The sequence below is a fragment of the Juglans microcarpa x Juglans regia genome, chromosome 2S (genome assembly GCF_004785595.1).
Source record: "Juglans microcarpa x Juglans regia isolate MS1-56 chromosome 2S, Jm3101_v1.0, whole genome shotgun sequence".
NCBI lineage: Eukaryota > Viridiplantae > Streptophyta > Magnoliopsida > Fagales > Juglandaceae > Juglans > Juglans microcarpa x Juglans regia.
This window is the reverse complement of record NC_054597.1, coordinates 517,892-530,987: the sequence shown is the minus strand read 5'-3', so window position 1 is coordinate 530,987 and position 13,096 is coordinate 517,892. Positions and strand designations below refer to the sequence as shown.

The following is a 13,096-nucleotide window of genomic DNA, read 5'->3' as shown; positions in this document are numbered from 1 at the left end:
ACTACAATTTCTAGAATCAATGCAGAAAATATAAATATATATTATCAAAAAAGAAAAAAAAAACGCGTGGATGAAATCCATGGGGCGGAAGCTTCTATCACAGTGGCATGCGCATGCGTGGATGAGATGAGCATGATCAGCAGCATCTCCATCAAGAGTTTTGTTTTGTTTTGTTTTGAGATGATTCCAGCTCGTCCATACCCATGATGATCGTGTTGATGTAGCTGAAAGCTAGACGGCCATTTTGCCAAAGGACAAAATTAATTGTTTAGTTAAGAGTAGATGAACGACTTGACTGCACCTCCACCTACAGTACCTCCACCTGATCTTTCATATTCCAACGTTCCTCTTTCAAACTCAAAGAGTTGGAAATACTATTAAAGAACTAGACCCAGTACTGTAATTATCAAATTTATATATAAAAGTAATGAAACTTTCGCGACTTTGGAGCGTACACTACTTTGCTTTGGTACTTGACTGGGTCCTTTGAGTTTTTCAAACAAGTGCTTGAAAAAAATAAATGCCTAGTTTTGATTATCTGAACAGGTTTCATGCAAATCTGCATATTATAGTCAAAATGAATCATTCAAATCACGTACTGCATTTAAAATTATAGCGGAAATAATCATGAAATAAAAAAACATGGGAAGAGATCAACAACGAAGTGCAAATCTGTAGATATAATTTTCCTATCACTGATCATCTAGCTCCTAATTAATAAGTTACATCATCACACTCAATCAAAGCTGATTAACAAGCGTCGATCTATATATATACATGAAGATCATGAGCATCCTGAGCCTGATTGATATAGGGACAGACATGCAATATCCTTTAAATCTTAAAGTAAGTAGCATCTTTACGAAAGTAGATTATATGCATATATAAGCAAGATGTATGATTGCTTGCAAGCAAGTCATTGATAAACTCCGTAGGCGCAACGTTCTCATGACTATATATAAAGTCGCATTATTTGAAAAGCAAGACCATTCTCACGTTACACGCAAATTGATTATATACAGATATCTATGTAATGCTCTATTGAAAATACATCATATGGCTATGCTATGACGACTTAATTATGAGTTGTGTTCATCTAAAAAAAGAGAAAGGAAAAGTAATTGCTGTCTATTTTCTAGTCGACTACTGCTCCTATTTTTTATTTCTTTTTGGCCTACAAATTCAGAAGCAAGTGAGAACTGAGAATCCAACGTACTCGGGTACGTAGAAAACTTCCACGAAAGCGGCACATGATCAACCTCCAAAAGTCAAAAGAAGGATGCTTCAGCCGTCCATGACTCTACGAATGAAACTCGTTTATATATATATATATATATATATATATAGCTGAAAATGACTTTGTTTATTATAATAAAGTCCCTTATTAATACAAGACAGAGGAACCATGAATTTCATTCTTCATTAGTTATTCTTGTTCAATCTCAGTACTCGTGATCACCAAAGATTGTTCCTTCTGATCACTCAAACACAATATTTCTCGAATTAATTAAGCCATTAATCAATGGCCGATCCTCAGAAAATCCATCCTGTCCACGATGTTGAAGCACCACATGCATCGACAGCTCCGTTGGTGCCACGGGGAACGTCCAAATCCGATGGAGGCGATCCGACGGCCTTGGGGCAGCGGTACCCACCATTCCAGCGTACCATCCCGGTGATGCACTCCAAACCACCAAAGAAGAGAAGCTGCTGGTGCAAGTGCCTGTGTTGGACAGTATGCCTCCTATTGCTCCAACTGATCATCATCGGTATTCTTGTCGGAATAATATTCCTTGCGTTCCAACCAAAGCTTCCCAAGTACTCTGTGGACAAAATGCAAATTACCCAATTCAATCTCAGCGGCGATGATAGCTTATATGCAGCGTTCGACGTGACGATCACTGCAAGAAACCCAAACAAGAAGATCGGAATATACTATGAGGGCGGGAGCAGCATAGGCGTGTGGTATACGGACAGAAAGCTATGCCAAGGGGCTTTGCCAAAGTTCTATCAGGGCCACCGGAACACGACGGTGCTGAACGTGCCGTTGACGGGACAGACGCAGAACGCGAATGGGCTGCTGACCACCCTCCAACAGCAGCAGCAAGAGACGGGAAGTATTCCGCTCACTCTTAGGGTTAATCAGCCGGTGAGAATAAAGCTAGGGAAGTTGAAGCTGTTTAAGATAAAGTTCAGGGTAAGGTGCAGACTGCAGGTGGATAGCCTTTCTGCTAATAATGCTATTACTATTCGGAACAGTAGCTGTAAGTTCAGGCTTAGGCTTTAGATCATTCTGATCATTTGATTTTATATATACACACACACTTCTTTCATTCTTCATTTTGTTTTATTTTTTCCCTTTTCCCTAAAAGAAGTGGAGGATGATTATATACGTAGGTTCTAATATTCTCATACACTTCTATATATATATATATATATATATATATATATATATATATATATATATATATATATATATATATATATATATATATATATTATATATATGTCCTGTAATTCTTTTTTTTTTTTTTTCTTTTGAGATTATACGTCCTGTATTCTATCCATCAGATCATTTTACTATAATATTTTTTGTCGAGCTCAGTATTCATAGATTGTTAATAGATGCAAGCTCTCTCTCTCTCTCTCTCTCCCTCAAACAAATTGCTATGAATATAATACGATCGAGTAAGAAAGGACTGGAATCTCTAATGCATAATAAAGAGAATTACAGAAAATTAATGTCCCAGATTTTGTTGATGTTCTTAAATGAACTTTCTTTTATTTGACACAAACAAGAAAAAGTAACAACCAAAAACAAACAAGAAGAAGAAGAAAGTAAGAACCATGCATGTGGGTGTCACACCATTGAAGTTCTGGATCGGGAACGCTTATTATTTGTCGACAAGGCTTTTTTAGTTTCTTTGACCGATGCATAGGGTGACTATGGAGGCCGTGTCTGTATTTAATTATATTTAATTATGTTTTGCCATTCATCCGCCAAAACACAAAGATGTATTCCTAATTCAGTCGCGAAACTTGAGATTCTGGCAACGGTTGGATAGAAGTGTTATGCCACTTTGGAAAGGAGCTGTCGTGGCATGGTTGTAGATCATGCAAGCAGAGCTCATATCACCATGTTTCACGCATTATTACGCTCATATCTTTATAGCAAACCAAGTAATTTAAGACCTAACAAGCAGGTTCAAGTTACACTTGAAACCAGAAATACCTTACTTGCACAGTTTACACACACATATATATGTATGTATGTCCATAAAATTTTCTCTTATAAGCACATTGCGAGCCGCATGCATACAGATGAGGACGTTGCAAACCAATGCTACCCATCTTTGCCCACTCCAGATTTCCCAGTGTCGATTAGTACAAGTTAGGGTGAGGGTCGCTTACTGATGGAAACATTGTGCTCATAAGCTTGAGGATTAAATGTGCTACAAGAAGTTGCAATCTGTCAGAGTGAAATCCATAGCTGACTCGAATGAGAACAAAGACAGACCGTAACTTTCTAACATCCATTATAGACCAACATCCATTTCTTTCCAAATCATCTTTTAGAAGACTGGAGGAGGAAGTGCTAGCTAGACATGTATGTTTAGTCATATATATATATATATATAGTTTACAATCAACCATGGAAGAGAGTAAAAGACAACAAAACATGAAGGTGCAGGCAGGAAATAGTCAACAAAATCCGATACTACATATGCATGTGAGACTCTGAGTCTCCCTGCTTGCTTCTGCCCTCATGTTTGTCGTTACCAGGTCCTGTAGCTTCAGAGCATTCATTTTCAGAAACTAATTAAATTGCTGACCATAGATGGTGACAAGGCAAGCAGAAGTATGGAAGAGAAAGCAGATGCCAAGAAAAAAAGGAAAATAAAGAAGATAGCCATGTCAAGTTCTTCAGGTTTCTTCAGAGAAGATGAAACATTAGTCCTAACAAAATGAACGTCAGTCACCGAATTCAACACAAAGGCCACCAAACAAGAACCAGAAGATTTGACAAAACTAAGGCAGACAATAGACAATTGAAACATGCTACCAAACCCCACAAAAACAGAAAACACAAGTATAACAGAAGCAACTGACAAACTTTCCTCTGTTACATTTTTCAGTGTGAAATATGCAACGCAATGTTCTCTTTTCTTTTTCAACTTTTTCACCTCAATGCTTTGAATATTTACCAGTTAGCACCATTTACCAATGGTAACCGTCTTACTGTTAACCAATAAAGTTATTAGATCACTTGGAGGCATGGAAGTTCAGCACAATTTGTAACTATGATGTTTTATGCTTTAGCCATAACAGAAAATATGAAGTCAAGAGAAGATTACCTTTGCTAAACTTGAGTAAGAAGCCCACGGAGAGAACCAGCAACACCACGCCGCCTCCCCTATATGATGAAAGAGTGACTTTTAAGGCATGTCCTTCAGTTATTCGAGTTTTGTTAGAATACCATACATTTCTCACCTTCTCATTGTTAAATAAGTCTTCTGCAATGGCTTCCATTTGCTTTCGCTTTTTCTCAGCCATAACGGACTCAACCACTTCCTCACTACCGTAGTCAGAATCTCTACATCAAGAAACAAAAAAAAAAAAAAATTATTGTCCTATGCCCATTGAATGGTCCAAACCAAACAGAATTAGAAGTAGGTTTAGTGACATTGAGTTCTTACTTGAACGGGTACTTCGAAAACGGGATTAAATTGTTGAAGCTATTCCCAGATTGGGTATTTGTCTGCAATTCCATTCCAAAAATACATAACAAAATTAGGCATTTCATAACCCAACCGGTTTCAATATTAGAAATGAGTTGATAAGTTTTGTCGCAATTCATCGCACTCACATATTTCAATGTGAAGTCCAGCCTAAAAATTTGAGTTTAATCAGTTGTGTTACCCATCATAATGAATACGAACCACAATCTAAGAGTTAAAATATCATTTTTCTAATGCCACGTGACAAAATGAAGAGGAAAGGATAAATTGGTTGTTTCCTCCAACAAGCCAAAAGTGATTGTTCTATTCAGTGGTAGCAATAGAAATATCACGGCCATTACCTTCCTGAAGTGTTTGAAATTTAGAACTCCATTGTTGGCAGTAGTATTGGCACGAGAAGGTAAGTCCATATACTGCACAACTAAATCTTGGCTGTAAATTATATCTGCATTCCCACATTCGGGCTCATCAACCTTGTCTCTTTCCACTGTCATGCCATAACTACCATCTATGCAGCTCATAACATGGGCATCCACTGATTTGGCAGCAGCATGATCCATGGATGTTTCAGCTTTGCTCACAAATTTAATGGCTTCATCATCGCAGACTGTGGCATTTGCATGAATTGATGTGGTTGTTTCCTCCTCTACATCAGAATCTGCTACCACTGTCTCATCTGTGGAGCAGGAAGATGAAACAAGAACTGCAAAATGACAGAGATTCAGCTACATCACTATGGTATGACAAGAAATATATAAAAGGCCACAGTAAGTGAAAACAAGTATCAATCCCTGTACTTGGGCTATGCCTTGCCTTTATTAATAAAATGATTGCGTACCTATATAAAAAAGTGAAAACAAAAAGGCCATAATGCTAATTTCCGGCAAGGATTTTTGGACCTATTAAGTAAGAGCATTTTGGATTTGCCTTAATTATTGTCATTATGTAAGACAATATGCTCTCTATTTTTTTTAAATGCAAATTAACTAGCCCAGTGGACGGGTTACATACATAGAAAAATCATGTATAGAATTCCAAAATGATATGTGCACATCCTTATTAGAAGTGATCCACAAGGTACACCTATTCCGTAGTGTTACAAGTACTTACTGCGTGGTGATATCAATATGGATGGATCCATCCCTCCGGATAAAACAGCACATACTAAATCCATCTCATTTACTCTCAACAATGAACTGAGATTTTGGAATTGATCATACTCCTCTGTTGATCCTCCAGGGACAACACAAACCATACGATCATTGTCTCCATGCTCTGTGTCCTACAATAAATTATTCAATTGAATCATTTTAGTACATAGGCCACCCAGGACATAATAATCTTGTAAGAAACAATCACCAACTTAAAGAGAATGGATATATAGCTGATTATGGGTATTGCATTCTTTAGCTAGTGTTTGATCAGGTCATTCATTTTTCTTTCTGATAAGTAAAACTAAATTAAAAAAAAAAAAATAGGGCAATGGAAACAATGAAAGAAAATAAGTGGGAAGATTGGAGATGGTACTCTTAATAAGAGTAACCCTATCCCTTTTAGATAAATATAGCCGCTTCCAACCAGCCAACCTTCTTCTCAACTTTCTCAATAACCCCATCCCAAATAGCACCAGCCTTAAAAGGCGCCCCCAATGGAAGACCCAAGTATATCATAAGCAGACTTGCACAATATCAATATTATAGCTGTTTTCTAATCTATAAACCTGACAAACTGAATCAAGAATAGTTTGGAGGAAGAAAGGGTTCACATACAAACATTTAAATCAGACGGGAAAAAAAAAAAGCAAAAATCCATACACATAGAGAATATGAATTGCATACCTGGCTACTCAAACAAAATCCTTTTATAGAAACAATCTTCGCGCCACCCACTTCCAATAAGGATTGCAATTGATCCCTGAACTTGTACTGTGTGCAAATAAAAAAGGAATAAACCCGAGAAATTTCAAATGCTCTCAGCATTGTGCATTCTCTAAAAAATGAATACAACTCGTTGTAAGAAACAACTGGATTATCCATTACATCTAGCAAAGCTTTTAGTCTCATGATATAATGCTTTACTTCCATAACAGACACTCACCACACACCCTTATTTCATGTGCTCACATGCACATGTAAGTGCAAATATCCAACTAAAAATCCACAAGATATACATTAAAATATTTATCAAGAATTTCATTTTGCAACAGAATCACAAATGAGGGAATGCTTGTGTGTGCATGAGAGAAAGACTGAGATTGAAGGACTCCAAATATCACCATGTGAGTTGACCCCAACAAAAAAATGTATCCTTCCAAACAGTTTTCACGAGATTTAGGGTCTGCAACTTTGACTGATACTCCTCCTACTGTCAGCATTGGGGCATATCTGAAAAGAAAAAAAAACACATTTTAATCAGCTAAACACGAGCTAGTCTCCATGAAACATCATAGAAAGCTGATTGGGAAGAAGCAAGATCAAACGCAATACTTACAAACTGAAGCTAGGAATTTCAGAGCAAATTTTCTTTTCTGCAACAAACTAGATAAAATGCACAATCAGGTATGTTTCACAAGTTAATTATGCATGTAGAATAGCACACTAGTGCCCAAAAAAAAAAAAAAGATAACAAATCAGTGCCTCTACATGATTCCATGAGTATTAATTACTCATGGTTCTGGATATAAATATTGAACGTACACAATTAAGTATATAATGATTATAAAGCATATTTTATGATCACTTGTCCTATGTTACTTAATTGAACTAGTGGTCGCATATAATCTAAATGAGAAGAGAAGAAACAAATGGGAAAAGTGCCAAATACATAGGAAACATCAATTCCTTCTGAAAACACCATTGGATTCATCCTACTAGCAGATCATTGAGGCAAAGTGTGCTGGAGTTTTATATAAAGACACCTTATCACTCAGATTCTTCATTTCATATAAGTACTGTGCATACATAGGAGAATATGGCGTTGAGTTTATTGGCCAATAATCATATGAACACAAAAATGCCAGTAAAAAGCCACGCAACCCATATACATAATTTATTTTATTTTATTTTTGATAAGTAAGAAATCAATATTATATATATGAAAGAGAGAGGCATAGCCTATGTACACAGGGAGTATACAGAAGAACACCTAAAGACATTCTAAGAGCGATAAATTAAAGACAAAAAATCATGAACATTGTCCCCATGCAATACAATAGCAGAAAACCAGCACATTAAAGTGTGTAACAAAAAATTCTTCATCTCGGCCATTGTGCGTTCCTTGTCTTCAAAGCAGCGCGCATTCCTTTCCGTCCAAATGCACCACATGATGCACGACGGAATCATCTTCCATAGCGCTGCCACTTGATGACAGCCTTGCAACTTCTCCAACAACCCAACAAATCCACCACCCTCATAGGCATAACCCAAGCAACATCAACCCTTTGAAAGATCTCATCCCACAACACCCTTGTTACCTCACAATGAAGTAAGAGATGGTCCACAGATTCTCCATTCTTTTTACACATGTAACACCAATCCATTGCTACACATCCTCTCTTCCTCAAGTTGTCCGTAGTCAATATCTTCCCAAGAGTGGCAGTCCAAACAAAAAAAGCTATTTTAGAAGGCACACGGGACCTCCAAATCTTCTTCCAAGGGAATGGAGTATGCTCTTGTGATGTCAAGATGTTATAATACGCCTTAACTGTACATATCTTATGGTTATTAGACCTCCACTTCAATCTATCTCGTTGTGCTATAGGAGTCCCCATGGAATATAGTAGGCTGAAAAAATTTGAAACAATAGGTAATTCCCAATCATGAAAATTCCTAATGAAAAGAATATTCCATTGGTGCGAGCCATGAGAAAGTAGCCGCACATTTGCCACTGAAACCTCCCTGTTAACTGCAATACGATATAGGCTCGGAAAAGCTCTTTCCAATGCTCGATCTCCACACCACACGTCCCGCCAGAAACTTATTCGATTGCCCTCACCAACTACAAAGCGTATGTGATTTGCAAAGCATGGCCACCCTTTCCTTATAAACTTCCATAAACCCACACTATAGCCCCCTCTCACTTCGTTGGAGCACCAACCACCCCCAGCGACACCATGTCTAGCGTCAATAATTTCCTTCCACAATGATCCCCCCTCTAAGTGATATCTCCACAGCCATTTCCCCAAAAGAGCTCTATTAAAAGTTTTCAAGTTACACACTCCCAACCCCCCATTCACAACTGAGGCACAAACTGTTCTCCATCTAACTAGATGTAGTTTCTTTTCCTCCCCCAAGCCTCCCCATAAAAACGCCCTAAAGAGTTTTTCCAATCTGTTCATCACCCCTGCAGGCATAGGAAACAAAATTAAAAAATATGTGGGGAGGTTAGTGAGAGTACTCTTAATAAGGCGGCCCTTTTTGATAAATACACCCGTTTCCAACCAACCAACATTTTCTCTACCTTCTCTACCACTCTGTCCCATATAGCTCTATTCTTGAAAGTTGCACCCAGCGGAAGCCCCAAATATTTCATTGGGAAAGAGGACACCTTACAATCCAGAAAGCTTGCTAAACTGTAGATATTAGAAACCGTTCCCACAGGAACCATCTCAGACTTGCCAAGGTTCACCTTAAGCCCTGACACTGCTTCAAAGCAAAGTAACAGTGCTCGCAAAGTTTGGATCTGGCTATTATCCGCTTCGCAGAAGACTAAAGTGTCATCTGCGAAAAGAAGGTGCGAGATAATAACAGAGCCACTAGAGCCATTGCCCACCTGAAAACCAAATAAGTATCCTCCCCCAACAGCAGCCTGCACCATCCTACTTAAAGCCTCCATAACTATCACAAATAAAAGGGGAGAGAGAGGATCTCCCTGCCGCAATCCCCGCAAACTATAAAAAAAACCAGCAGGTGTGCCGTTAACTAGAACTGAGAACCGGGCAGTTGAAATACAGTGCCTCATCCATGAAATCCACCTATCCCCAAAACCACATTTGAATTGCATGACTGCTAATCCAATTATGGGTCCCATTCCAAAATCGGAACCCCATTTGAGTCCAATCATGGAGTTTATAGGTGTATCACACATATTCACTCATTCACCCATGCGCTTGAAACTGGTATAAAAAAAATTGGGGGAGGCAAAACTTAATTGGCATTATAGATTAGTGTCTACAGCACACCAATTCTTGGCACCACAGACCCCTTGATTTAGTTTGCATTTAATGAGAAGTACTTTTTATGCATACTCCACAAAAACAAATAACTTCAAAATATAAGTTAGCAACATGACTATACCCCAGACAAGAAAGGCAGAATGTTTTATGTTAGTTTACCTCAACCCAACTATCAAGAACAATAGGTTTCTTCGATAAAACGGCATCAATGATATCGTCATTCACCAGCATGAGTTGATCAACAAGCACATGAGTGCATTCTTGAGTCAGACTCTGAGTAACACGAGCTCCTGTAAAGAAAGCAGGATATTAATCATAAAACGCATATACAATATTATCAAAAGAAGACATCCCTTTGTAAGCAGGAGATAGAATCATTCAACAAGAGTCAGATGCAGCCTTGAGAAAAACCTATGATGTTTCCAGATATATTAATATTAGGGAAAAAATATTATAAAAAGATGATAAAGGGTCCGACAAACTTCAATTTAGAGAGGTCATTGAGATGTTCTATGTTGGAACAATAATGTTAAGTACAACATCCCGGTTATCCCACATTTCTAAATTGGGAATTACTTGAATAACTGCTCGCAATGGTTAGGTGTGCAAAAAGCTTATTGGATCCCGAACCCCCGGCGGCGCAAAAAAAAAAATCTGGATGCATATTAAGACCCATAATTCCTTGCAAATAATAATGGCCAAATATTTTTAATCTTCATAATAAATCCAAGATAATAACAGCAGTGAACAATTATTCAAGTAATTGACATGCAGGATAACTGAGGCATTACATTCAGGTCGCCCCACCAACAGTATTCATAGCACATGGAGAAAGGCATTTGATCATGTAGTGACATCATAGTTACTGCCTCGTATTCCCTCTACACCCGAACCATATAAGACAGAGGTGATAGCTGCTCTAACGAAGGGAAGGTGAAACTGTACCCTATCTTTCTCAATTTGTTGATGGCCAAAAGTAAACCTATAAACGAGAAAGCATTTCATTTCTACTCTTTTTTTCTCCCTTTCTTGCAATGTGAATAGAAGTCATGATTTTTTTTATACAAGTAATGCCAATAAAAGTCATGATATCATATAAGGAATAACATATTCAAACAAAATATACTTAGATTTTTTTTTTTATAAGTAAATATACTTAGACATTTTAGATCAAATTGCCATGAGATACTTTACAACATTAAAGCAAGCTCATATCCCTTGTCAGCTAAGAAGTGCTTCACTTACCAATTGATGAAATTTTGTCTTGAAGGGGTTGATTCGAAAGGAAGGACTCCGAGCACACAAAAAATATGAGTGGGACGAAAGAAAACCTGCTTAGAGTAAAATTACAGAGGAATGACTACAGAGTAGGCCACACCGGTGCACTACATAGCATCAAGTTATAATCTAGATATTTTTCTCCAGACAGACATTACATAAGTAACATAGAGATAGACATGATCATGCAGTTCTCGAAGATTTCAATAAGTGAAAAGATTCCACAAAATGTACAATTGCAGTAGCTAACTAGGAAGAATTAACTTACCTGTAGTTTGCATTACCAGTTCCAAAACGCACAAGGTCCCCATCTCCTAAAGTTGCTTCCTTGTTTGGGAGCTCATGAACTTTTTCCGTTTGCCCAAGATTCTTGTCAATAATTGTTCCATACTTGGAGCAATCTCTAATCCGGACTTTGGACAAAATACTGGAAGTCATGGCATCAACAACTATTTCTGCATGGATCCGAGATACTCCTTTGTCTTTGGTAATAATTACTTCACAACCTGCAACAAGGAAGACATGATTTTGGATAGTATGAGTCGGATGTTAAAATAGAGAACGAGACTTGGAAAGATAACCATAATCTAGAAAAAACAAATGACAGTTATAATGTAGGAAACAATTAAAACTAATACATACAAGGAAAACATAATTTTGGATAGTATGATTCGGATGTTAAAACTAATTTTTTTTTTTTTTTTCAATTACCTTGACTGGGAATAGCTTGGTCACTGCCAAGAAAATGTTGACAATGGCTATGGTCGATGAAAAATATGGCAGACATAGATCAATTTATGAGACAGCATGCTTTTGAGTGGTATTTAGACATCTGGGCATCAGGCATACAATTTAAGAACGCTTTTGTAGTTAACAGACCTTAACATTACAGTTTCGCCAAGGTATATTATCTTTATTGAAATATATACAAATTTCGGATATATGGAAATCTATTACGGGTCCAAGTTCTAGAATACCTTTGCGACCTACTTTGTACGTTCCTGAAGAAAAGATATAGTACTTATCTTCCCCTGTCATACAAATCAGACTAAGTTAGACATCAATATAAACCAGATCCTAGACAATAGAACAACGTAAGTACTATATATAGAAGACATAAAATCCATCAAAGTGTATAAAGCAGTGAAATAAGTGATAACAATGCAAAGTTTTGTACTCAATGTTATCTAAAACCCAATAATGCCAAATATGTAGATTATAGAAAACCATGAATTGAGTCAGTCTCCATAAGTCAGTGCCTCCACATTTTAAACAAGCCTGACGCAGAAAAAGTAGCCACGGCAAAATCTACTTTCGCCAGAACAATTTTTATCCCACATCAGAAGTACCCCATCAGTACTGATAATGGCATCAAGAGAAAACCAATCCACAAAAGGTGTATAAAACACTCGTTCTAATCTTATCTGTCATCCCTCCAGTCTCACGTCTAGTGACAGAAAGTATCCTCTTTCTAATCACAAAATACACACTCTTCTTTACAGCCATTGCCTTTAAAAAAAGAATACCACCCTTTCCTCCGCCAGCCCACGTGTTTCCTGTCGCTGACATAAACCCAAAGCATGTTTCTAAAAGGTCATCCAGAAACAAGTAAATAAACGCTGTTTCTACACAGATGCAAAACGAAACTTACCTGAGAGAGGATCGACGGGCAAAAGGCCCCAAACCATACTTCGTTGAAACTGCTTCTTCCACCGCTAGTGGAATTGAATCACCGCAAGCAAGAGAGCTTGGAAAGCCAACGTACGTCTTTCCTGCACGAACTCAACAAGACAGCTTATACGGCTCCGTTGGGCTTGCAGTTTAATTTACTGAGTCCGGCCCGCTCTATGTTCCCACCGGTTTTTGCATATAATCCATAATTCGTTATCCTCCTTTAGAAAAAGTA

The 13,096-nt window shown here is 37.6% G+C and overlaps 2 protein-coding genes across 5 annotated transcripts; one reads left to right on the top strand and one right to left on the bottom strand.

Annotated features, from left to right (window-relative positions):
* The first annotated feature begins 1,347 nt into the window (after positions 1-1,347).
* On the top strand, positions 1,348-2,438 carry LOC121251890 (NDR1/HIN1-like protein 6). Its single transcript, XM_041151292.1, has 2 exons — positions 1,348-2,307; positions 2,418-2,438. Exon 1 carries the CDS (start codon positions 1,523-1,525, stop codon positions 2,285-2,287), a length of 765 nt encoding a protein of 254 aa, XP_041007226.1. The 5' UTR covers positions 1,348-1,522; the 3' UTR covers positions 2,288-2,307; positions 2,418-2,438.
* A 1,064-nt stretch (positions 2,439-3,502) lies between these two features.
* On the bottom strand, positions 3,503-12,995 carry LOC121251889 (nijmegen breakage syndrome 1 protein). Of its 4 annotated transcripts, none has more exons than XM_041151288.1 (14): positions 12,842-12,995; positions 12,168-12,221; positions 11,459-11,696; positions 11,158-11,243; positions 10,072-10,202; positions 7,230-7,276; positions 7,015-7,123; positions 6,578-6,664; positions 5,850-6,021; positions 5,081-5,442; positions 4,698-4,759; positions 4,492-4,594; positions 4,356-4,414; positions 3,503-3,792 (listed from the first exon to the last, which is right to left on the bottom strand). In XM_041151288.1, exons 1-13 carry the CDS (start codon positions 12,876-12,878, stop codon positions 4,361-4,363), a joined length of 1,542 nt encoding a protein of 513 aa, XP_041007222.1. In that variant the 5' UTR covers positions 12,879-12,995; the 3' UTR covers positions 3,503-3,792; positions 4,356-4,360. The 4 variants fall into 4 exon arrangements, with proteins under 4 accessions (XP_041007222.1, XP_041007223.1, XP_041007221.1 ...); XM_041151289.1 differs by having other exon boundaries at positions 3,503-3,786; XM_041151287.1 differs by having other exon boundaries at positions 3,503-4,414.
* Between the last annotated feature and the right edge of the window lie 101 nt (positions 12,996-13,096).

Coding starts and splice junctions, on each gene's coding strand:
- LOC121251890 (XM_041151292.1), top strand. CDS start 1,523: ATGGCCGATCCTCAGAAAATCCATCCTGTCCACGATGTTGAAGCACCA.
- LOC121251889 (XM_041151287.1), bottom strand. CDS start 12,878: ATGGTTTGGGGCCTTTTGCCCGTCGATCCTCTCTCAG. Junction 7,277..10,071: donor TTCTTGATAGTTGGGTTGAG/GTAAACTAACAT, acceptor CATTTTATCTAG/TTTGTTGCAGAAAAGAAAAT. Junction 7,124..7,229: donor GAAATTCCTAGCTTCAGTTT/GTAAGTATTGCG, acceptor TTTTCTTTTCAG/ATATGCCCCAATGCTGACAG.